At 38.0% G+C, this 26,139-nt stretch overlaps 1 protein-coding gene and 1 non-coding gene across 2 annotated transcripts in view; one reads left to right on the top strand and one right to left on the bottom strand.

Moving 5' to 3' along the window:
* Positions 1 to 4,981: 4,981 nt before the first annotated feature.
* Positions 4,982 to 5,101, bottom strand: TRNAL-CAA. Its single transcript has 2 exons — positions 5,064 to 5,101; positions 4,982 to 5,027 (listed from the first exon to the last, which is right to left on the bottom strand). It is a non-coding gene; the product is annotated as a tRNA-Leu (tRNA).
* Positions 5,102 to 5,328: 227 nt separating this feature from the next.
* Positions 5,329 to 26,139, top strand: part of LOC101854089 (nuclear export mediator factor Nemf) — a 36,168-nt gene continuing 15,357 nt past the window's right edge. Inside the window, exons 1-15 of the mRNA XM_005099771.3 lie at positions 5,329 to 5,534; positions 12,945 to 13,013; positions 13,567 to 13,669; positions 14,152 to 14,277; positions 14,871 to 15,016; positions 15,625 to 15,692; positions 16,942 to 17,031; positions 17,846 to 17,919; positions 18,940 to 19,007; positions 20,894 to 20,969; positions 21,381 to 21,443; positions 22,752 to 22,829; positions 24,297 to 24,344; positions 24,989 to 25,149; positions 25,966 to 26,073. Of these exons, the coding sequence (XP_005099828.1) occupies positions 5,479 to 5,534; positions 12,945 to 13,013; positions 13,567 to 13,669; positions 14,152 to 14,277; positions 14,871 to 15,016; positions 15,625 to 15,692; positions 16,942 to 17,031; positions 17,846 to 17,919; positions 18,940 to 19,007; positions 20,894 to 20,969; positions 21,381 to 21,443; positions 22,752 to 22,829; positions 24,297 to 24,344; positions 24,989 to 25,149; positions 25,966 to 26,073 (1,334 nt within the window). The 5' untranslated portion in view covers positions 5,329 to 5,478. The remainder of the gene's footprint in view (positions 5,535 to 12,944; positions 13,014 to 13,566; positions 13,670 to 14,151; positions 14,278 to 14,870; positions 15,017 to 15,624; positions 15,693 to 16,941; positions 17,032 to 17,845; positions 17,920 to 18,939; positions 19,008 to 20,893; positions 20,970 to 21,380; positions 21,444 to 22,751; positions 22,830 to 24,296; positions 24,345 to 24,988; positions 25,150 to 25,965; positions 26,074 to 26,139) is intronic.

Genomic DNA, 26,139 nt, shown 5'->3' with positions numbered 1-26,139 from the left:
GGTAATATTACATTGATCGGTCATAATTGTAATATTAGTATGACATGTATATCGCGCAAATCAGTGTTACAATCATTGTTCTATGCGCTTTACGTAATATTCATGAAAAAGATGCATATATACATATACGTGCACGTAATAATATAATATAGTTCTACATTCATTGAAAAATAACAGAGTAAACCATTCTAGCAAAATATTGCATGCACTCGTTCTTACTAGATCTAATAAGGCAAAAGAACTGAGACTCGTGCCAATGTCAAACCTGAAAAAAAGAGAAAAAAATGCTGTGGAATTCTGATTAAGTCAACACCTCGGGACCGAAAAAAGGTGTTGACTTTGAGTGAGCGATGTTGACTTTATCCATTGTACTACTGGCCATTGAAAAATTGAAGATCACAGCTACAAAATTAGAAAGTACTTGGTAACAAGATGTCAGCTCAATTTCAGTGAGTATACATCTGAAGTTGTCTCCAAAACAAAAGATAATGAGTGAACAAAGTAATTGGAGATGTGTACACAACTAGCCCAGGTTCTATCAATCTCTTCTTAAATCAATGAAGTCATCTTGGGATTTAACCCCAAGTTGTTGACTTTACGCAAGGTTAAAACTCAAGGAATTTTTTATAATTTTGCCTAGGTGGCAGCCGAAGCCTACTCTTATCGAGGGATCTTTAACATGCGCACCTTGCACATGGTACTTCCGACATTTTCCGCCTTTTTTTTAGAAGGCTAGGTGTAGATCTTTCCTACCAGAAGATCAGGGGTGTGGCTGAAAGACAGCGGTAAGAAGGAGCCAAGGACAAGCAGTAGCTAGAAAGGCTGAAGAAAAAGTCAGGAGCCCAGAGGAGGGGGCAAACGAGGTGAGGGGGTGGGGGCAGGGAGTGGAGACGAAAGCAGACCACAGAACATTGCTAAATAGCAGGAAAGGATGTATAAGAAGGCAATTTTCGATAAGAAGATTTCTTCGTCGCTACCCTCATTCGAACCCGGGACTTTTGAATGAGAGGTGAACACCTCAACCTGTAGGCCACGAGAGCCCCCAAAACTCAAGCGGTTGACTGTATCAGAAACACGATTCTGTCTGCCTGGTCAATATCAGTCTTAAGACGCACTGTTCTATTATCAGCTACGAGGCTGGAAAGGCAAAAAAGTTACTTTCCATGAATTTTTTAAAATTATATATATTGAAAGTTTGATGTCTTCTGCTTCGTATAAGATACAAAATAAACAACTTTGATCAAATATAAATATTTTATTTTGATATATTTTGGAGGCATGTGTGGTTTGTTGTGAGCTTGGGGGACGAGATAAAGGAATCTGGACCTTACTAGTGTGAAGCTGTGAGATTATTTTTTTTTAACCATTACCTCATGGCCACCTTTGCTTCTACCAAAGATACTACACACAACCAAAGATACTCCTCATTGGAGTATCTTTGCTTCAATGTTCTTCATTCGCAACTTTTTTTTTTTTTTTAGATTTTGACCTCTTTTTGAGCATGTATGGTCTGAAATGTAGACAACTCTGATTGGTAAAGAGGAGTAAAAACTGTAGCTTCTAGCTCACTTCAAGCTTGTTTACGTAAACAGCTGACTGTGTGGGCGTGCTCTGCGAGCTGTTATCGTCAGTTGATCTTTCAGTTTTTTACTTTGGTTAACTTTAAACATTCGTTTTTATTGTTTTAGTGCTTTTGAAAGATTAACCTTCATCTAGATCTCTCAAAGCGGACTCCTTACCAAGAGGCCAGCGTGGCGGTCTATGTGCTTGTGTGTGTGTATGTGTGTTGGTGTGTTTGTATGTGTGTGTCAGGCGCGGTTCGTCCATAGAGCACAGTCGTGCAGTGCCGCCCAAAATGTTTTATTGTTCTATTACGAAAAGCACACACAAACATGAAATAAAAGAAGTCAGAAACAAACACTAGCCAAATATAATACATGTATCAACACAAGGTCCCCGCAGGCGCTGTAACTGTAAGTTCTGTGTCAAAAGCGCCGTAAAACATCTACTATGCCATGCCAAAGTCCACGCATTTTAATTAAACGAAATAGAATATTCAACTGCGGCTATCTGACCTATAAATCGCTCTTTGGGATAACCCAAGCGATGACGACACTCGTAGCGAGTTTGGGTAGCGGTACATTAATATTAAAAAGACGGCACATCTCAAATGTACACCCACGAAACATAGCCCACAGTAGGCAGTCTAAAACGCGATAGCCTGTACACTAGTCTATTCAATGCCAAAATTATGTGATCCCCGGAGCAATCCAGTGGAGTGCTCACGTGAATTGTGATTGGTTCATTGTCTTGTCACTCTGTGACCGTGAACCCGAGGGAGGTGAACGTGACATACGTTAAGTCACCGCCCTCTGAGTTGTGTCTTTGAATGGTTTTGTAGTGGAGTGGTGAAAGTTATTACTCGAGTGTTCAGTTCCAATGCAGGATAAAGAATGAAAATAAAATCATAAGGTCCTCCTTCACCAACCCAAAGATCCTACCATCCCATTTACTATGCCTTTGATTATCTTCAACCTGCTGTTGCCTAATTGTGCACGCCCACTTTTTTGCCCCACGAGCCGCCCCTGGTGTGTGTATGTGCGTGTGTGTGTGTGTGTGTTTGTGTGTATATGTGTGAGTGTGTGTGCGTATTTGTGTGTGTATATGTGTGTGTGTGTGTGTGTGTGTGTGTATGTGTGTGTGCTCTCGTCTGTTTATGGTGCTATTGCAAACGTATAATTAGGTAGCGCAAACACGGCACGTAAGCCGACTCGCGGCCTTCCGAGCGCGTGGTTTCGGTAAAGTGGGGGTAATTCAGATCTCTGCTTCTTTGCTCTTATGCTATAAACACCGAATGCTGAACACTTTGAAAAAGTTCAGATTTCCTTCTTTACAATAGTGTAAGTTGTTTGTATATTATAATCCGAGTATGAGCTGGAGATTCGCCGTGGAAAGGGAAGCCCCTCACGGTCGGAATGCGAGGTGGGTCGGTTCAAAATTGACACCCATGCATTCGAATGCTTTGCACAAAGATTGATGATTAAATACCGTCTTTTCATTTGCGGAAAACTATACATCTTTAAGCGTGGTTTCCCGTAGTTATTATTTTTGGCCTTTGGCGTTTGGATAGAAACCTTGATAAAAAAGTGTCTAAGTTTTCAAAGATCATTTTTAACACGAAAAGTGTAAAATACCGGCTAAAAAAAGATACCAGTAGAAAGAACAGTTCTTTTTCTATTAGAATAAAGTCATCGACTAGGAATTATTTTGCATGGATCCTTCCGTGAAACTACTGGGAGCACTCAGTACACTACAGTATTGAGTTGACTCGCTCGACGCGAGGGCTAGTGCGGCACCGGCCGAGACAACGCTCGGTGATTTTATTGAAATAACGACAGATCATCTTGTTTGAGGCACTAAAATACAGATTTGTAATGATCTCACAGTCTGAAAAAACTAAAGCTTCATTTCTTTGTTATAATGATTATACTCTGTTAATGTAGAGATGTTTGGTGCACTTGGTACTCTTTTATTATCCGGCAAACTTGGGGTTGCAGCCAGTTACCGACTTCAGCAATATCAAATTTGATTATGTCAAATTGAAAGAGCTGCCATTCTCTTAAACATTGACTGAGAGGTAAAAGTATGGAACAAAAATTCTTAGGAGACACAGGCCTTGCATGTGAAACAGATGAATTTGACATACAGCTACTTAAAAAATGTAGCATCTGATACATAGTATAATGCTAATAGTTTGTTGCATTTGATGTGAAGTCCATTCTCGTGAATAGGTTGTTATGTCCATAATTTTTCTCTCCGTTAATAAATAGTTTTCTACTTCTGTATGTTACCTTGCAATCGCATTGCCAAGATAACTGCTAAATTTCAAGTCTCTATCTCAATTCTAAGACCCCCATTGCTAAGGAAACATGTTGCTCGACTTTGAAGGCCATTTTATTTCTCCTTTTAAAAGTTCTGTATTTTTTTCTCCAAATATTGTTATATTTACTTCTTTCTTGTTTTAGATTGTAGGGAAAATGTGATAGTTTTTTTTTAAAAATAATGTTAACTCAGTTTTGAAATTTCCTATGACTGATATTGACCGGCAAAGAAGGTAAGAAACGTGACCACAGTGATCGAGGTGTTGACTGTGAGCAAGAGTTGACTTTAAAGCAAGTTGACTTTATCATGATTCAACAGTATCTGTTATTAGGCCTATTGATCATTAAGCTTAAAACAAAAGGTGAAATTAGTTATCATAATTAACAAAGGCAATGTTCAGTTTAGTTTTAGTTTTAGAAGAGGTTTTGCGGCCCTCTCAACTGTATAAGGTCACATATGAGCTCCGAGGGGTGGATGTCAACTGAGAAGTCCTTTCAGGGAATCAGACTTACTCTGCTCACCTCTCTGCTTCAATATTATAGCACAAAGTTTCCTTCGACTATCAAGGCACCCCGGAAATAGCGGGTCACAAGAGTGTGACAAACATAAAAGAAGTAGAGGAAAATGACGATAGTAATGATTAGGAAAGAAAAAGCAGCAGTTCCCTGTTGCAGTTCTGGCACAGTATGAGCATGACATAGATGAATCAGCCCATTTACAATCATAATTCTACTGTGCATAAGAACAGGTTACTAACGGTTACTTTGGGAAGGGATAGACACTTCAGTCAGTAGCAGTGTTCATCATTGCGTCAAAAATATATTATTTAAAAACACGGGCATCAGTGTTTAAAATTATTACAGTTATTCTTATGGAGTATTGTTAGTTATGTGCGAAAGTATTCAGGTTCCCTCTATCATGAAAGGCGATATTGGCTGTGAGGGCATAGTGTCAGTAAGAAAATCGAGTACGCAGTACTAAAATTAATGTTGATATAGTTATGAAACAGTAATCGCTTTGGTGGGCTTTCAAAAATGGCTTTAAAGACCGTTGTTTTCAATTAATGTTACCCTTAGTCTCCAGTAAAACAAAAAAAAATTGTCAGAAGTGGGATTCGAACCCACGCCCACATTCGTGGACCAGAACGCTCTATCCCATGCTCCATGAGAAGGACTTTACTCCTTGAGTCTGGCGCCTTAGACCACTCGGCCATCCTGACAGCTGAGCAAAAGTGCAAAACAAAATATATAATATCATGCAAGGAAATTAGTTACTGTTTCTGCCTTTCTTTTTGATTTCTCAAAATTGTGAACGGTTTGTGAATAGTCTCTAAGTTTGAGTATCAACTAATTTGACTAGGCATTCATAAAAATACAAAAATGTATTTTAGAATCACTAGTTCTTTCAACATATCGAAATGGAGGGGAGATCACTCTCAAATCAGAAAAACTTTGTTTTCATTTCCACTTGCAATGCTTACACCATAGGCTCACAACTACAACACTAACAGCTGACAGTTCTTCTTCTTCTGCCTTAATTTTCTCACATTTTAACGAATCTAGGACCTCAGATACTTTCATTTTAAAAAACATCACCATGAAGAGTCGTTTCAGTACAATCGACATTGCTGTCATTGTTCAAGAGCTGAAAAGGTATGGCGCTATTCTTGGCCTGCTACAACAACGTCAACATGACTCGGAGCATTAGGTTCTATGATTATGATGAACTATGATTTTATATGACTTGCTTGACTTCATCACCTGTGACCGTTCTGATGATTATGACTTTGACCGATGACGAATGGATAAGAGTTTGTTAGACTATATTTCGAAGGGCCACCCCTATTCTCACCCCGAGCCCGAGGTGAGAATAGCGCAGGCGAGTCTTTTGGCTGAATAGATTCTCACCCGGTGGGCGTTCACACATGCGATTACAAGTAGAAATGATGCAAACTATTTTTAGGTAAGGCGCCCATCTTGTTTGACGTCAGACCAGGATACCCCTCCGATCACGTGACTACATCTAAGTATAGACAATCGCATGGCACCAAAGATCATGGAAGTGTCTATGTAGATCTATATTATGCTTAATCTACACAATATTCTCGGAATTTCTGATAGCTGATTTGATAGCGCGTCTGCGTTTGATGTCGAGCAATGACTTTTGGAGCGGTTCGATTCCGGTCCCGGACAGTTGTTTTTTTCTCTTTTCCTCCTCCCGACTGACCAACAGTTCCATAAATTATAGGCCGAATTTGTAGAGTTGCTTTGACTTTGAAGTTGTAGTTTATTTTTTAAAATGTATTAGTGATTAAAAATGCAGGAGGGGGGGGGGGGGTAGATCTAAATTTAGATATCTAGATCTAGATCTAGATATTATCTAGTCCTCAATTTTCGTGCGGTCTTCCATCATGTCCAGGTAGGCCTAATAGATCTAGATCTAGAATCTAGATATAGACTATAGATCTAATCTAGAATCTAGATCTAGATCTAGATCTAGATTCTAGTTCTAGATCTAGAAAATCCAAAATGTTACCGAAAACACGTTCCATGTTTGGGTATCTCAGGAAGTGATGACATCACATTACTAAAATAAGCAGCCAATCAGAAAGATGTGTCATTTCTAAGTTTAACGGCATGTGGCGTTCACCGTTATAGCCTAGGCCAACCAGTGAAGCGTTCACCCTGAACCACAGAATTCTACACTGTGATAACAGAATTATAGAATTCTGTGGTGTGAACAAATGTTCTAGATCTATTATTACTGTTAGTGTTAGCCTAAAAGCGTTCAATTTTGTCTGTGGGCAGTGGAGAGAGAGAAAGACTTGAAAGAGAGAGAGAGAGGAGTAGCGTGAGAACTTCCGGGCAAAGCAAAATGGCGACCCGCGTAGTTCGGCTTGATTCGGAAAGTTAAATAGCCGTAGCATCTTTGTAGACAACCAAATTAATTTAGCTTTCTTGTTTAACATCATTTTTTAACTTTGTTTTGGTCAATTTGATCGTCCACACTGATAGACAGTTATTCAGAAAGAGACAGAGAGAGAGAGGGGAAGAGTAGATCTTGCGAGAACTTCCGGGCAAAACAAAATGGCGACCTGCGTAGTTCGGCTCGATTCGAAAAGTGAAATAGCCATAGCATCTTTGAAGAGACCAAATTAGCTACTAAACTTTTCGTCTTCCATCTCACAAAAGGGCGTGTAAGGGCATTTTTGGCATTTTTCAGGAGAGCGTTTCAAAGTTTTGGACACTTTTTAAATTCTTGCTGTGGCATAACCATTTGCTTTTTCGCTTCAATTTTTGGCAAGATGTTAGTACAACCACCGAATATTCCAGGATAAAGATTATAGATATTGCTTCTTTTACGTTTTTAAGAAATGGTCAAAAATAGCTGATACGCCTGTTTGTGAGAATATAATAATGACTTTAAAGACACAAGATTGACAATACGCCTCATCATTTGGTGATAGAATATAAGAGAAAAGGGATTTTTTTCTTGATTATTGAACAGGTTTATCAACTCAATATATATGCCAAACTGATCTATTTTGGTGAGTGAAAAACAGCAGGAAAAAGAAAATGAAACAGCTTTGGAGTCTCCACGATATGAAATGTAAATAACTTAAAGAGTTAAGCTTTCTTACTTGTCTTCAAGGTATTATGGAGAATTTGCACAATGCAATGAGTATAAAATTACTAGTACCGCACAGATCCTTTCATTCAGGACAGCACACCATCCTTAGACATCAACAATATTAGTAGAAAGATTCTGAGCATGTGTTATGAATTTGTGTAATACCTTTTAAACGTTTTAGCCCATAATACTCTATTTGCGCTGCCAAGAGCGAAATGCTCGCAGCCAAAGGGATTTGAAAACATTTATCAATGAAATATTGTGCTAGTGTTTCCTCTTAAGAAAGATTAAAATGATCTGGAAAGGCACTTCAATGCGAAAATACAGTGCAGGTGGTAGCCTGTTATAAGTTACTTGTGGCAAAATTAAAAGAACATTGTGTGTTCCCCCAGTCTGATGAAAAGTGTACTTGGCTATAGAGGGAATTTTTTAGGCTGTTCATGGATCAGTGCAGACAATGGAACGTCTTTGACGTGATTTTTTTCTGGCGCTCAAAGGTCACTGTTTGGTACGATGGGTTTGTAGGAAATAAATGGTTATTGAATAGTCTCTGTGGGGTCTGTTCCATAATATCACTTCAGTTTATTATTATATTGCAGCTGAAAGCATCTTCTTTAAGTTTTCTGACTTTGGCTTTTCGGTGGTTATGATTGTTCAGCCTTTGTTTTGTCTCCTCTTCAGTTCAGGTTTGAGAACAAGTCCTGTTAACTCGAGTAACCTACTGTAGTGATGTGAGTCAACAGCGGGAAACCTCGCAATTTGAGCATTAATAAGGGTGGGAAGTTTTTCATCTCTTTCTTTGACAGTTGCTGGGCATCATCATCCTTTTTTTTCTACTTCAATAGTTTCAGCTGATGTTGTCTTATAGATGGCGGAATTCCATCGACAGTCAAGGAATATGTATTGGTTTTCTGTCCACAAAAACAGATTGTCCCTTTCATAGTTTCAGTCAGCAGTCAATGTGACCTACAATGACTCACATTGTAGATAATGGTATCCAAGTCTGTAATATTGCTGGAACATTTCCTTGTGTGTTTCATTCAAAATAGTGTGACAGCTTCGACCATATTTCTTATAGCTTTCAAATTCATACCTGTCTCAAGTCCTGTGCACGCCAAAATGTATTTCAGTTAAAGGGCTAAGGAACTCCTCTCGAAAATGTCCTTTGTGGTTAGATTCTTTATACCTATTGGACTGTGAACCTTTCGGAGCAGTCACTTCATTGGCAGCACCTTCTACCATGAAATTTTCAGGTCGAGTACAATATCCAACGACAACAGAGTTATTCTCTTCTGGCTTTATCCGTTTTCTACTCACGATGCTATGTGGGTTTTTTAAAGACTACCATGAGCCTGTTTCTTCCACAAAGTGACTGTATGTATAACACAGGAGCAATACACACCTTCCACAAGCTGCAAACATGTCCTTCTTACATGACACAGAAACCAGGTTTGAAAGACGGGTCTGCATCTAAATCATCAATATGATAAGAACTTTTTGCAATACCACATCTTTGGGGACTCATGTACCTAATTAAAACTTTTACTGGTAGAACATATTTTCAAAAGTGAAGGTTTATAAGCTTACAAATGAGCTAAGATACCATCCTTTTATGGAGGCATGAACATCAAGTCAAACGCTGAAAGCAAGGATGAAATTTGAAGCACAGGTATCAAAAGAACACGTGTCTACTTGAACTAATGGTAAGGAAGCGTATAAAAGTTCCTCAATGATGCAGCGAGAAAGAATCAGCAAGACTACTGAACATGAAATGAGATACATCCCTCTCATTTACAAGTGAGAAAACAAAAAGAAACTTCTCATACCACGACGTATGCGGTCATATGCCTCAGCATATATTCTCACAAAGGGGCGTAACAAGGCATACGCCTCTATGTGAGATGCTATTTCCTGCCCGAGAGCTATAGGGCTAAATATTTTTTGCTCATAACGTCGCCATTTTTTAAGCTATCGACATGCCGTTTTGAGAGAACATAGATCTCACTACCCGACATACCATGGTGGTGTTAACTCAAAACCGGTAATTTTGACGATACGCCCTTTTGTGAGATGGGCGACAGTTTGTGCTATAACGTAATTTTTTCTTGGCTTTTATCAATTTGATCATCCACACCGATAGACAGTATTCCAAAATGAGGATAAACAGGTCTTGTTTCGCACCGGGTGAGAATAGCTACGCTGGCAAGTCTCACCCGGGGTGAGAGGTAGATCGTTTTTCTATTCTCACCCCGGGTGAGAATAGCCACTTCCATTAATTACGAAGCTAGATCTAGAAAGACAAAAGTAGTTGGAGACTGAAGACTGAAGACGAAGACTGGAGAGATCGGCGACAGTGGGTGGACCAAAATTTGGGTGTAAAGGCCGTCTTTATTCGGACTCACTATATAAAAATTATAATGATAAAAATCGAGATGTGAGCTTTAATATCGAGTTACTAAAGGGCTGATGCTCTGGCAAAGAAAGGAGCTAGTCTCCCTCAGCCTGAAATTCCTACGAATTACACCACCTGCTGCCAAATGATCAAGTCAAACCTCAAGGAAGAGTGGATGAATGATTGGGCCACAGGTACGACAGGAAGGAGGATGTATGGCCACATGAATAAACCACTGGTCAAAGATCCAATCAATGAGTTGAGGAGGGGAGATCAATCCATAATCTTCCAACTTAGAACACAACATGTTCCCCTCAACCAACATCTCAACCGAATTGGAGTAAAGCAGTCTGCTGCCTGCCCACTATGTGACTACCCCTCAGAGACAGTGGAACATCATCTGTTTTTCCATAGAAAACTAACTGATTTAAGGGGATGTTTTCTTCCCAAGCTACCCCACACATCAAGACAACAGTTAGAACAAACATGCAACTATTACCGAATGGCATCATGCAGAAGAGTTAACGCTCAGATGCTACTGGATCGCTAACAACAACAACAACATATCGAGTTACTAGAGATTATCTAAACTAACCGTGCATCATTAGTATGAACAAAACAACCAAGTTGAGTTGACCTTGCTGGGGGGCAAAGTTATTTATATCGACCAATGAGATTGCGCATAGCGATATATATCGCCTTCTCGGCTTGCTTTGGGAAGAGGCCACGGCTGTCGGTTGTGTGCGATGTGATTTTAAAAAAAATAATTACAGAAAAAATATAACCCACAACAAAATGAAATAAAACATGTGGAAAGACAAATGGTGGTGGAAGTAATGATGATGTTGTAGTGGTGATGGAAAGACCCTAAATTGTCGGTTACCATGTACACCTAGACACTGCCTTTGGGCAATTTCAACAAAATGAAAGTTAACATACATGTGGAAAGACAAATGGTAGGAACAGTATTGATGCTGTACCAGTGGTGGTGGAAGTAATCATGATGTTTCTGACTGGTACATGTAGTGACTTGGTGCCCAGGGCCAGTTACCGTGTATCAAGTAGACCTTGAGTTGGCGGTTACCATATATACGTAGACACTGCCATTGGGCGATGAGAGTGCAGTCTTTTGACTTTTGACAGTTACACAGTCCTAGTAGGTAATTCTAGTTCTAATTCTGGTTTTACGTTAAATCCCCCGATGACAGTTACATTATATGACACTCCCATAACTCACTTAGAAACCAAGTCCGAATAAAACATTTTTTTCAGACCCGAGTCCGAATAGATAAAACCCATTTTCAGACTCAAGTCCGGAATAGACAAAATGTATCTTTATATACTCAACAAGGTAAGCCACGGCATTTTGAGAACCATTCAAACGACAAGAGTCACTTCGTCTTCTATCTCCTTGTTCTCAGTTAAATTCTTCCGAATGGTGGGGACGTTTCACCTCCAAATTTCTCTATTTAATTTTCACCTGATGAAAAAGTTGCCTTAACGGTGGTTCGACATGATTTACAAATATTAAATCTCAGCGGTACAATCACAAACATGCACACACAGCACTTCAAACATATTCCGTCCATGAGCTAAATGAGACCCTGTTGTCGGGGAAAGTAGAAAGGTCCAATGAGCAGCTGAACTCAGTCGGTAATGTCAATAAAGACAGCTCTAGTTCTAGAGATTGACCTGAAAGAATGATAGTGATACTGATAGGACTGATAACCCCATGAATGTTTATTTTGCTGTTTTTACTTTGTGATTGTGAAAAGCTGATTTAAAAAATAAGATTTGGAAATACTGATTCCACTGCTGCCCTTAACTGTGGGTTTTATTCCTAGATAGTAACGTCAGCTCTATAGTATGTTTTCTTCTTATATAATCGTTGCCGGAGGTAGGCTCTCTATATTATAAATATGTGTTCCTAATGTCAGCACTGATTTTCAGCGGAGCTTGTTACCCAGGACAGCAGTCTCACATCTTAGTGTTAATTGACTCATCGTCTGGACCTAGCCCACTCGTGACATATTTCGGATCGTGGTTTTCTATTTTTTTATGCTTCTCATTCCTTAATCCCCCCCCCATCTTTTCATAATTTGGTAGCCTATAACTTGCAAATCTAAGCCAAAAAATGAATTTATTATCCTTTTTAAAGTAATTTTGTTGTTCACGTTTACGTTTTGCGAGAGCACCCAGCGGCCCACAAGCCTAGGCTTGCAAGCCTAGGCATGTAAGCCTAGCATTGAAGTTTGACCATGCGCTTCTTTTATTCCCGAAGTATATCAATCCATGCAGTGAACCAGGAGAGGCAAATTTTGTAAAGTTGCGTGACATACATGGTCCGGCACACGGCTAAAAATTGCGCATTTTCATGATGTACCACTACAAGAACATCATTTATTATAGGCAACGAAGGGGTTCTCAGTCGTTAAGTGTTCAGGAATATCAGCAGCCTTTTCAATAAAGATTATGAGGCTTAGAATGACAATACTACAGTTTAGATTGTGTCAAAGGAAAGTTATAATATTTTATATAATATAAGTGTGTCTTAATCAATAAGAATGTATTATATAGATAAATCATAATATAAATAGTTTTCAATGAAAATGCTCAGTAAAATCCTGTTACAAACATCTCAGGGATGCTTTTTTTCAGTATTTCTGTTGATTCCACTGAATTCTGTTTTCTTATTAAACCTCTTTTGTTTTTTCATTTTCGTTTTGTAGAAAAGTGCATTGTTTTAATTCCTACCCCATAAATTAGCTATTGAATATATTTTTGTCTGATGATGCAACTCTGTGAATTTCCAGTTATTTTTATAAAATCTTAGCAAATGGCATCTCTGACATCTAACTGACTTTTTAAGAAACGGGGCAGCAGAAGATGTCCATGCCTTTCCTTTAAATATTGATTTTATCCATCTCTTTATGTTGTCTCATGTTCATTTTTGTGCCTTGGTTTGCCAACATTTTCCCTCCGTATACCAGTTAATAAAATAATTGTTTTAATTCAAGGACTCTTTTTTTCTCCTTTTCAGGTTTCTTGGCATGAGAGTTGTCAATGTGTATGACATTGACAATAAGACATATCTGATAAGAGTGGGAAAGTAAGTTACACAGACAAATTATAACTGTCTTAAAAACTGAGTTTGAGTTAATGTCACATAACTGTAGTATAACCTCACCATATAGAGATGTAGAACTTAAAGCATGTTGTTCCCCAAATAATGTCTATTTAAATTGTGTTTACCCATAGATTTCTTTTTCTTAAAACATTTGAAGACCAAAAATAGAGTTTTACATGGCTTTCTCCTACTGGTTTGATGAGCTAACAAGGAGAAACGGGGTCTGTTATTCAGCCATTAGAGAAATTCTGGGCATGAAACCATTCCAACAACACATAAAAAAGCAAAGAATCAAGTGGTTTGGACTTTTAACTTGCATGAATATCAACCAATCTGGCCTAGAAGCCTAGAAAGAAGAAAAGGACACTTTAAAAACTCACAATTTCTAGCTTCAGATGACTTTCCAGTTTGCCAGGGCCTGACATCTCTACCTCCCCGTGAAATCTCTCAGTATAGATATGGCGGACAAAGTATTAAAGCTATATAGGTGAGCTGACAAGAAATAAATATATATATTTTTGTGCTGTTCTTGCAGACCAGATGAGAAAGATGTGATCCTCATTGAGTCTGGTATAAGACTACACAGCACAGAGTTTGACTGGCCTAAAAACCCTGCTCCATCAGGTTTCTCAATGAAGGTGTGTGCAGTTTAAGACAAAATTTTGTTTTTGGTTTGATAAAGGCCCTGGTCTTTTTCTTGACCTTGTATGTGTGTTGTGATTGTTTTACACTCTCATCAACAGTATTTTTGGAGATGGCCTGCTTCACGCTGGACTGTGTGGGTTCATCACTTTATTTATATTAACAGATGCTCTGAGTGAATAAGACTCATGTCCATTGCCCGTAAGGAATATAAGTGTTACTATTACACCATAAATGAAAGTACTTTGTGAGTGATTTCCGAGTAATTTACTGAACGAGGAACAGCCACCAAACCTGCTTGAGTTTGGATATATTTACTTTCGCCTCTGCCTTTGCTCTTCAGTCAGCACAGATTAGATTATTTTGCTTGACTTACAGAATAATGGTCAGTAGCGTGCAAAATTCTTAAGCACATCACAATATTTTATGCTTTGCTGATGTGAAGTTGCTTTCATGTATTTTTTAAATTTTGTTTTAGCTACGAAAACATCTGAAAGGACGGAGATTTGAGTCCATCCGGCAGCTGGGTATTGACAGAATTGTGGACCTTCAGTTTGGCTCTGGAGAAGCTGCTTATCATGTGATAGTGGAACTTTATGACAGGGTGAGGACGTGTGCTTCTATCCTTGTGTGTTGGCTGGAAGGAAAAGTTACTAGCTTTGATTTTTCATTGTTGAACCATGGCTAATTAGCAATGTATTTTCTCCTTTTAATACTTTCCAGTTTTGCTGGTGTTTTATCTGTTCCTGGTATAATGTGGTTGTTATTGCACTGACTCATTGTGGACCAGTATATGTTACATATGTAGCATCTGAAGATCTTCTTCTCTGCCTTGCTCTTATGACCCAATGTATTTTTAAAGATATTTTTGTCACTTAGAAAGTAAGTTTTTTTGGTTTAAATCTGGATCAATTATGAAAGGAAACAAAGAAAAGTCAATATGGTGAAACCTGCTCTAATGGCCACCTGTCTAAGGTAATTACATGTACAAACGACCACTGTTCACTTCCCCCCTTGCGGTTTTTTTTTCTGTATGTAATGACATTATCTAAGATGTCCTCCTGCCCATGACAATTACTTTAATTTTTGACATTGGGTGGCCGTCTTGGACAATTTCGCCTGTATTTTAGGGCATCTTTAACTTCGTACAGTTTTTGCCCCTTTGCTCCTTACTTTCCCTTTCTGTTTGTATCCCAGGGCAACATTGTCCTTACAGACTTTGAGTTCACCATTCTGAACATTCTTCGACCTCGAACAGACAACAGCCAAGATGTGAGATTTGCTGTCAGGGAAATTTATCCAGTAGACAGCGGGAAGGAGCACCATGCACCTACTCTTGAGCGGTAGTGTTTTTAAACCATTTTTATTTGTGTGCAAAATGGTGTAGTATAGTGTAGTGATGAATAAAATTCATGATCCAGCCAAATAAACCGAATTATATTTTGAGGTAGGTTATACTTTAGGAGAAATAGTAGAGCTTTTGTTGTGAAACAAGAATTCACGTCAGCTGTCCGAGGTTCAGCAAATATTTTGAAATAGATGTGGCACCTGTTTATATTTTGTTTATTTTGATTTGAATAGTTTAAAGCATTATCGTAAGGATATATATCGTATGGATTTCTCTTATTGAGAGTGAACCTAAAAGTAGATTTGAATATGCTATCTAAGGGTGAACTTGTTGAACAATGAAAAGTTGTTAGCACTGAAGATATGGATGAGGATTCTGCAATTCTAAAATGTGGTCAATTGATAATTATTTCTTTAGTTTCATGTTTTATACTCTGGTGCCTTTTTGCCACCTTGTTTGATTAGAAAAACATGTAGTAATATATATATATTTTAAAAACTAAATACATGCACTATACGATATGAAATACTTAAGTTTCTCTCTGTAAGATTATATGCAATGTTGATAAAGTGCACTTTTTTTTATTTCTATCCTTTCAATCAGGTTGCAGGCACTGATTCAGTCAGGGAAAGACGGAGATGTGCTTAAGAAGTTATTAGTTCCGCACCTAGGTAGGTTTGAATGAAGTCTTAAAAGTCACCTTCATGCAGGCATGGTTTATGAGTGACTTTTTGATTTTTTGTCACGTTTTTCACATCCCTGATTGCGGGGCATGATGGGCATGATGAGATCAAGTCCTGTATCCTTTTAGATAAGTGTGAAGAATTTGAAGATCCTCAGTACTCCTTGCTTATGAAAGTGAGACCTTGGATAATGAAACTCAAAGAACAGGCTGCCTTCAATTGTTAAATTCTGTATTAATCCTTGCCCAGAACCAAAGAAAGTATGGTTAGTTTTATAATTAAGAGTGCTTCTGAAAATGGCCAATGGTTTTATTTATGGAGATGGTCCCTTTGTTTTAGGAAGAGAAAGGGATATATTCACTTTCTACATTTTGCTTTCATGGCTTCCATAATTTCTGTCACTGATTTTCTTTCTTTATCCATTTACTTATCTACGTGTATCTGTTTGTCTTGTCTGTCTCTGCTTCTTTTTTTTCTCTTGCTTTCAGTTCTCACTTTCAACCCCCCCCCCCTTTCTCTGACCCTGACCCTGTCTCCCTGTCTTGTTAACCTCCTCCCACCTTTCTGTCTGTCTCTCATTCACTTTCCTCTCTTGCTCTTTTAACTCTCACTCTCTCATCTTCTTGTCCCTCCTTCCTTCTCTCTCTCTCTCCATGTAGCTCTCACTCTCCTTTCATGATTACTGTCCCCTTTTCTTCCCTCCCTCTCCTTTTCCTATTCCCTTTTTTTGCCCCATCTCCCTTCTTTTCCTACCCTGAATTTGCTCCACAAATTCATACTCACCATCACACAAGTCATTCTTGTAATATACAGAAACAAAATAAATGACAGTCATGATCTTGAAAGGAAATATGGACAAGAGCAGCTGGTCCTATGACTTCACTTTAGAGGTCAGATAAACAGCTTAAAGAATACTTTTATAATCTTCAATCAGTGCTTCCTCTTCTTATTTAAATATTAAAGATGTCTTTCAAATAATAGCATTTCTGGTAGAGCCAAATTCTTTTAAAAAATGACTTACCGGCCTCCCCTGAAAAAAAAATTAAAATATTTTATAAACTAAAAAAAAGGAACAACAAAAACTAAACTAACAACAAAAAATTAATTTAATAGCAGGCTAACAACAACAACAAAAAAACCCAAACAATTTACACATAGAATAAAGTATGTGGTTTTCATCTCCTCAAACAAGAGTTAAATGCCCTTATCTTGAAATGTGTTTGTATTCTTTTCCCAGATTATGGCCCAGCCATCATAGACCATGTGTTGTTAGGTGCCGGCTTCAAAGAAAACGTCAAAATAGGTCAAGGTTTTCACCCAGATGCTGGTAAGTTTCAACCAGAGAGGCACAACAACAAGATGCCAACGATATTCTTAAAGTTTATATTGATGATGTTTTGCTCTAAACCCTTTTGATATAAATGATGAGAGAAGGTACAAAAGTTAATCGGCAGGATTTTTATGCAGTTTGTAGTGCATGTAGAATGCTGATATTAATGAGGACCCACAGATCAACCTCAACAATAGTTTTAGAACAAAAATTAAGTTGACGTAAGTATTGCAGCTACACATTTAGACCATAGCACCATCTTTATGCAACCTTTATTCTTTTAAAAATCTAATGTGTCTCTGAATGTTTCTGTTTGCTAGTGCCAAAATAGGGCTTTACCCTTTTTGCCTTGAAATCACTTCCTTGAACATTTTACTTCCTCCACAGGAAAAATTAAGCCAAAATTCAAATAGTGTTTATGTTTTGACTTCTTTGAAAAGGTTATTGTGTATGAAAGAAGCCTGGTCCAAACATTAATTTTCTTTTTCTCAAAACAAAGTTGACATAAAATTTCAACTTTCATGCTCCATTTTCATTTTTTAAAAGTTACATATTCACTCAATCGTCATTGCAGAACATACTTGGGTAGTGAAAATGTCTTTACTTTGCAAGATTTGACTATCATCCGGGAAACCACTTTTAATGCTGTTCTTTGGTTGTGTTCCATACCTTGCTGTTTACTGGCTGTAATAATAATAATAATAGATAACATTTGTTTTGCGCATATTCCGGCTCAAAAGCAAGCTCTATGCACTTTACAATCTAAATATACCACATGGCGTGACTTCGGTAGGTTTTTTTTTCTTCCCAGACATGTCCAAGCTGTTGACTGCCATTGAAGAGGCTGAGAGTTTACTTCAAGATTTCATTTCTAAACCTTGCAAAGTGAGTATTATTTGATTCCTGTATGCCCTCAGAGGGTGCATAAACAACAATTTTTTGGTTTTCAATCATAAATTCTGTTAGTACATGTAGAAATGACACCATGAGCCTACGAGTGTATTAGTACGTCACAATAGCCGCATTTCTGTTGGGTGAATAGTACTCTTAGCACTGGGTCTATTAAATAACCTTTTTATTGTCTTACAGGGCATTAATTACTTCCCTAGGGCACATAAGACAAGACAAGTTTTATGTGTCCATTTCTGTATTTGTAGGGTTTCTGAGTATGGGACTTTTGTTTACTGAATGCCTAACTAGTAGCCAGTCCTATTTTTGTGCTGGAGTTTTAAATAGCTGACTATCTTGAGCTCGACCCAGTTTGACTTTAAAATGCTTCCTTTGTTAACTATTAAACGGTACTTCAAGCTCGGCTGATTTGTATGTTTTTGAGTTGCTCGTTTTGAAAGATGATAAATATTCTATTGAAGTAGTAAATTTTTAGTTATATTGTTTAGCCTTCAGCATGGTAGCATTATTACTGAGGATCAGATAGACTGACAGGGTCACAAACGAGGAAGCGTTAAGGAAAACAAGACAGATCCCAGTCATAGATGAGGTAGGAAGAAGGTGGTGGCGATGGATTGGACATTCTCTCAGGAAGTCAGGCAGCTGCATAACAAAGAAAGTGTTGGATTGGACTCAACAGGGTAAGAGATCAAGGGGAAGACAACGTGGAACCTGGAGAAGAATCACAGAAATTGATTTACAGAAAAGTGGAAAGACATAGAATAACATCAAGAGGCTAGCCCAGGATAGAGAAAGGAGGAAAGTGTTTGTCCGTGGCCTATACCCTGGTGCAGGGCGAGAAAGGCAATGATGATGATAGAATTAGTGTCATTAGTTTGAAAATGATTTCCAATACTTGTTTTATTTATTTTTAATTTGTGAAAACTCTCGTACATGTGGCATAATTCTTTTTTGGTGTGTGATTATAATTTTTTGTGACTGTAATTCTGTTTCCAGGGACATATTATCCAGAAGAAAGACCAAAAGCCAAGCTCTGCAGGGGCAGAGTCTGGAGAAATCTTATTGTGAGTTTTTTTTGTTTTCTTTTTTATCACAAAACCATTTATTCTTTATGCAGTTATTTGCTTGCCAATATTTCAAATTTTGGGGTCTATTTTATTGTCTTGGTTACTTCCCTTTCAGAGTATTTGTTTAACTGATCTTCTTAATTCTTGTCCATAACTAAATGGTGCGAAGTGTCGTGTAAAAGAAACTCAAGATTACATATATTAGCAGAGATGGATGTAATGCATTTTTTTTCGCCACCTCATTCAAGTAAAAAGTCTTTTGGGATTTTATTTTTAGTCAGTGAACTCAGTTTATTCTCAGCTCTTTCTGATTTCTTTCATGTCAGTGTACTATTTTGTTTGAAGAAATTTGAACAACAGCTGTTTTTGGTCCTACATTTCTACGTGGAAGTCCACATTGTTATGCTGGGTCTTTTTTTGCCAAGGATTCTTATGGAAAGCCGGCAAGTTTATGATGTAGTCCATTTGCTTTGAAATATATTCAAATAACTTTCGCCCCCCGGGGCAGTGCCACTGACTGTAGTGTCTTTAGGCCATTCTCAAAGGGGGGACATTTCTCGTTCAAGCACAGTAGAATTGTAAATCGGCTGATTCATGTCAGGCTCATAACTGTGCCTGATATACAACAGGGAACTGCTGCTTTTTCTTTCCTAATCCTTACTATTGTCATTTTCCTCTACTTCTTTTGTATGTTTGTCACTCTCTTGTGACCTGCTACTTCTGGGGTGCCTTGATAGTTGAAGCAGACCTTGTGCTGTTGAAGCTAGAGAGGTGAGCAGAGTAAGTCTGATTCCCTGTAAAGACTTCTCTGTTGAAACCCACCCCTTGGCACTCATATGACCTTATGCAGTTGCGAGAGCCGTAAAACCCTCCACTATAAAAAAAAACTGAAATAACTTTCAATTGATGGCGGGTGGTAGCCTGTCTTATTTCTTCTTTTGAGCAAATAGTCAGACCTGCTATAACAGCTACCTGCCCAAGACAATCACTTATACATTCGACTACTCCCCGCTTCCCCCTTGCTTTTTTCTTTTTTACATTATAATGATACCAATACGTTCATCTGCCTAAGACAACAACTTTTATCATCAGCAATGGATGACCATCTTGGAATATTCTTTATGCCTTTCTTTTCTCCAGTGAGCAAGTACTTAATGTTTTCCAGACTTTTACCTTTCCTCTTCTAAAATGTCCTTAAAAATTTTTCAGCTCCATCAACATTATTTCTGTGGATGGTTAGCTGGTTCTGTGGTGTGGTTGCTACTTCTTTCCTATCAAAGATCTATCATCCTTATCTCTCCTCCTCCTTAAGTGTGCTTGTTACTCTCTTGTAACACCTCTAATCTTCGACATTTATATGACCTAATCATGTTGCAAGTGCCAAAAAACTCTTACTAAATACTCAAAAATTTAAAAAAAATTTCTGTCACCTTTCGTCTCCTCAAATGTCCTCTAACTTTTTTCTACACCATCAACATTAGTTCTATATCTCTTTCAAGCAAACAAGCTGATGATAGTTTGTGGTCTAGTAACTGAGCTTCTGAGTCTGAACTCAAAAGTTTACCATTTCTATTTTCTTTTCGCTCCTCTTGTTTTTTTCCTCTTCTTTAAGATTATCTTCTCCTCATCTTTAAGATTATCTTCTCTTGTAAGATTATCTTGTGTTGTAGCTGCTTCCTTTTTTACTCAATTTACTCCAAAAATTAACTGAATTCAGTCTAAAAATCTGTTTTTGTGTTATTGTTGGTGTGCATTTGAAACCAAATGCTCACCACTTTCCCTGAATAGATTTTATTTAAGAATGCAATCTAATAGAACATCATTTTAACTTGAAAGCCCTGAACTCAAGGCAGTTTTACCTGTTTACATTCTTTTCTCACCAGATATGAAGAATTCCACCCATTTTTACTCAGACAACATCGTGATAAACCCATGGTGGAGTTTGAACGCTTTGATCGGGTAAGTGTATTATTATAAAACAATTTCCAGTAGTTTATGAACGTTTTTATTTCTATCTGATACATGTGTATGCTCCCTTTGCACTAAATGAACCCAAAGTTTAGCTGTTTTTTGTCCATAGATTGACTTGACTTTGAGCCAAGAAAAGACATTTATTCATGTCCTTTAGCATTTGTCAATGACATGACAGCTTGTTATTTATGCAATATTTTATTTTTTTCTCATATTTTCGAGGAAGTTTACAATTCATATATTATTATTTGCTTTGAAAGAAAGAAAGCTTAATATTGTTGGGTGCTGTCTTTGCCATCTAGATCATTATACTTGTTATCTTTTATTTGTCGCTATTCCTTTTTGATGTGTAGATAGAAGATGATCTTCGCTTTAAAATATAAATTTATTGCATTTCAGTCTGTTGATGAGTTTTTCTCTAAACTCGAAAGCCAGCGCCTGGACTTAAAAGTGATACAACAGGTGTGTTACTATTTCTACATTCATTGCTGTTAAGTAAATGCCTCACTTGTGAAATAGGGAGGGAAATTTTGCTTTTACAGAAAAGTGTCTGATGGATATAAAGAATAAAGCCCTGCAACACATTCTCTCTCACATACTCATGCACATTGACATACAGACTCTTCTTTTTAAATTCTACTAATTCTCGAAGACCAAACAGGCTTGTATGACAAAGTCCCATTACCCTAGTTATGTTCTGAATTGACCACTCTACTGCCAGCAATCAATTACTTATTAGTGTGAAAATCAAACTGTACATGGTGAAGAACTGTAACTGTCATATCTTCATTGACAACAACCAAACAGTGCTTCCAATTTTCCGCCAAATAGTCCGCCATTTGTTATTATCCTCCAGATCTCATTTGCTGATCCGATGCCCGCCACCTCGTTGATGGTTCCCCTCTCCCATGTTTCCGACTCTCTCTCTTTCTCTGTTGTAAAAAAAAACTACTTTTAGATCTATGTTGCGTTGCCCTTCATGAAACCGTGTTGTAAATATCAAGCTTAATCTACCTTCCACTCTTGGAAATTCTGATGGCCGAATGGACAGCGTGTCTGCGTTTGAAGTCATACAATTATTATTTTATTAGAGCAGGATCGAATACCGGTCACGGAATTTTAAAATAAAAAAAAAAACGTTTTTTGTTCCTCCCGACTGACCAACAATAAATTGTTTCCCATCATTATCATTTGTTGCTTTGTAGTTTTTTATGTAGTGATGAAGCATGCACATTCTGGTGTTGTCCTCAGGAGGAGCTTTGACTTACATCGTACAGTTTTCCTTTTACCAGTTTAGGCCTGGTTAAAGTTAAATAGTGGCTTTACTTGGTGTGTGAATCTCATTCTTTTTTAAATTTTAGGCTCAGAAAGGCCAAATTTTAGCTCTTCAATTGCAAATTTTCTTTAGCTTCCGGGGGCTGTCAGCTCCCGGACCCCCAACCAAGGCTTTGCTCTAGACCCACCGGGGGCCTCCTGCAACCCCCAGCCCCCTGCCAATTTTTCCTCCTTTTTGGGATTTTGCTGTGGGAAGCTCTGAACCAAAGTAAAACATCACATCAAATTTTGCAAAATGTAGAAAGATTAAGTAATATTGTCACATCATTTTATTAGAAGTGATGCTAACTATTTTTCTAGCGTTAGAGGTATTAAACCTCCTTTTGCTCCACTGTCTGTAGCTTGTCATTGTCTTTTCTCGTTCAAAAAGATTCATTTTCATTGTGGCTGCCTTTGATTTTTGTGTTTCCTCATTATTTTTGTTTGGACTTGCAGGAAAAGACAGCTTTGAAGAAGTTGGACAATGTGAAAAAAGACCACGAGAAACGCATCCAGGGTCTCCAAAAGGAACAGGTGTGGTTTTTGTCGATGGTTTATGTTTTGTGTATATACGTCTTTCTCTTTCATTTTGAAATGGTCTTGACGTTGCTCTTCCATCGATCAGGTTGGAAACTTTGCTGCTGTCGAATTCAGACTTAATAGGATAGAGATCAGACTCTCAGCCATGGTTGGCGACCTGTCAAGGAGCGACACCTCAATAGTTTCTTGCAACTTTTTCCTTAATTTCAGTTATTTCTTTACCTTGTAGAGAGTAGTCAAATAGAGTTACACAAGTTCCCTCTGACAACGACGATATGTGTGGTTGAGAGTGCAAACCCACGTGTGCTCTTGTGGGTATTTTTTAGGGCTTTTTTGGGGGGGGGGGGGATAAGTGTTTTACGGCGTTCGCAACTGCATTAGGTCATATGAGCGCGTGGGACTCGTTAAACTTTTTCAGTTGGTAGGAAATTTTGAAGTTTGCGTAGGTGGCGGTCGAATTTATCGATTTTAGACCACCAAGGGATCTTAACACTTTGCCCCCACGGAAGAAGGCTAGGTGTAGATCTTTCCTACCATAAGATCAGGGGTGTGGCTGAAAGACAGCAATAAGAAGGAGCCAAGGAGTAGCAGCAGAAAGGCTGCAGAGAGAGTCTAGAGCTCAGAGGAGGGGGCGAAGGAGGTGAGGGGGTGGGGGCAGAAAGTGGAGACAAAAGTAGACAATAGAACATTGCTTAAGAACAGGAAAGCTTGTGAAAGGAGAAAATTTTTCCATCACTATCTGGATTCGAACCCGCGACCTATTGAATGAGAGAAGAACACCTTAACCTGTAGGCCAAGAGAGCCCCCTATTTTTGTGTCTACTAAAGCTTTAAAGTAGGCTGCGGTGCTACTGAATGAAGTGTCTTTAGGTCAATCCCAGTAAAATGCTCAGTAAAATTTTTAATGGGCTGATTCATCAATGCCATTCTCATAACTGCCTGAACTGCAACAGGGAACTGCTGCTTTTTCTTTCCTAATCCTTACTATCGTCATCTTTCCTCTACTTCTTTTGTATGTTTGTCACACTCTTGTGACCTGCTATTTCTGGGGTGCCTTGATAGTCAAAGTAGACTTTGTGCTGTTGAGGCTAGAGAGGTGAGCAGAGTGGGCCTGATTCCCTGTATGGACTTCTCTGTTGACATCCACCCCTTGGCGCTCATATGACCTTAGGCAGTTGCGAGCGCCGTAAAAACTCTACTTAAACAAAACTAATATTACTTTGGATTGTTATAGGCTCATTTGGTGGAATGATAAGTTTTTAAGTATATGGGACCTACTTTTTAAGCAGGGTACGCGCTTAATAGATAAATGTTTATATTATCATTACTGTTATTATAGAATACTGTCAATTGGTTACTTACAATAAATTCTCCTTGTTTTATTATTGAGAAAGAAAGTATTCATCAAAGTGGTCATAGTTTATATTGTTATTCATTCATTTTGCTGAACTGTCCCATCCAGGAATCTGATGTGTTACGTGGTCAGCTCATTGAGATGAATCTGGATCTGGTGAGTGCTCCTATGTACATTTGTGCCTGAAATTTCACTTGTAAGCAAAGAAATTAAAAGTTTAAGTGTATGATTCTCTTTAGTTATGTTGTGAAGGTTTTCACATGTGAAAACTTTGTTATTAAGCTGAAAGGGCTTGCCAATTCTCAGATAATTTGCATAATTCAATGAAATGTGAACTATTTTTCAAATTGAATTTGTTTAGTTGCTGTCAATACCTGCCATCTCCATTGTCTCAAATATCCTTCTGCTCATTGCTTTTGTTTTAAAAAAGGATTGATGGGGTTACTATTATTTTTTTTAAATAATTTTTTCTTCAAAATTACAACCCAGAGAAGTAAAAATTCTCAGATTTTGATAACTTACCCCTAGTAAATTCCTGTTATTATTAACTTAGTGCACACTTTGTTCAGTTGTGTCGAATTGGACTTCAACTCTTTTTCAATACCTAATGGGACTGTGACTTTGATTATGCGGGGTGTTTTCATCACTGTCAACATACTGGGGGTGTTCCTTGAGAGGGACTTTGAATGGGAGTTCCCCCTCTCACTTAGCGTCACCGAGTTGGAAGAGACTTTTAATCTGTACATACTGACACCTACCTGAACACACTCTACTGTATTTAATTGCTCACTCTGTTTCAGGTGGATCAAGCTATCTTGATTGTGCGCAGTGCTGTGGCCAATCAGATTGACTGGACGGAGATCTGGAACCTGGTCAAGGAGGCGCAGCTGCGAGACGACCCCGTGGCCAGTACCATCAAGGCTCTCAAGCTGGATACCAATCAGATAACACTGCTGCTACAGTAGGTGCCACATTGAACATTGGTTAATAAAGCTTTGTACTACTTTGGATTGTTATAGACTCATTCCGTGTAATGATAATATTATGAGGAATTTGCGCTCTATAAATGCTATCTGTTTTTATTATCTTTATTATTATTATTATTATTAGTATTAAATATTATTATTATTATTATTATTTGTGTCCTGTTACTTACGTATATTATTTTTGGTAAGGTAAATGAAATGCAGCACTTTAAAGTAGCCTTCCTGAATTTGCACTGTATGCTTCTCAGGAAGTTGAGATTGTTTCTATCAGGTCTGCTGGGGTAATAATATAGATTGTAAAACGCATAGAGCTTGCTGTTAAGGAGGGATTTGCGCTCTATAAATGCTATCTATTATTATTATTTTTGTTGTTGTTGTTGTTGTTTTTATTATTTTTATTATTATTATTATTTGTTCAAGGTTTCTTGCCTAAGAATTATAGTTTAGAGCAGAAAATCTTTGACCTTATAGATTATCACAGGAGAAAAAAACAGCTCATGTTGACATTCAAAGCTGCCGATAAGCTTTATGAAAGGAATGTTTGTCTATGAGCCTATTTTTTATGTTTTTCAGCCGCAATGTAGGATAGTTTTGGGAGCTGTTTTCGGGGGAAAAAAATCTCAAATCGTCCTGAGCTGTTGATCAAGATTGACAATTTTGTTTTGAATGCACTCAAAGTGGAGTACTATGCTTTACAAATATCGGTTGTAGTTAAAAGCATTAGCACTTTCATGTAAACCATGGCAGATAAACATTTTTGGGTGTCATCAGTTCGTGATGTCATATTCCAGTGACCCATATGTGGCTCCAACCGATGGGGATGACTCGGATACTGTGCCCTTGAAACCCATGAGAGTGGACATTGATCTGGCTCTGAGTGCCTACGGCAATTCCAGAAAGTAAGTGCTTTTGATACAGCAAATGTGCTCGCCTGCCTTGTTCTGATTGTATGCGTGTGTGTTTGG

This window comes from Aplysia californica, unplaced genomic scaffold (assembly GCF_000002075.1).
Source record: "Aplysia californica isolate F4 #8 unplaced genomic scaffold, AplCal3.0 scaffold00225, whole genome shotgun sequence".
NCBI lineage: Eukaryota > Metazoa > Mollusca > Gastropoda > Aplysiida > Aplysiidae > Aplysia > Aplysia californica.
Note: the sequence above shows the minus strand (reverse complement) of the source record. Positions and strands in the feature narration are given on the sequence as shown.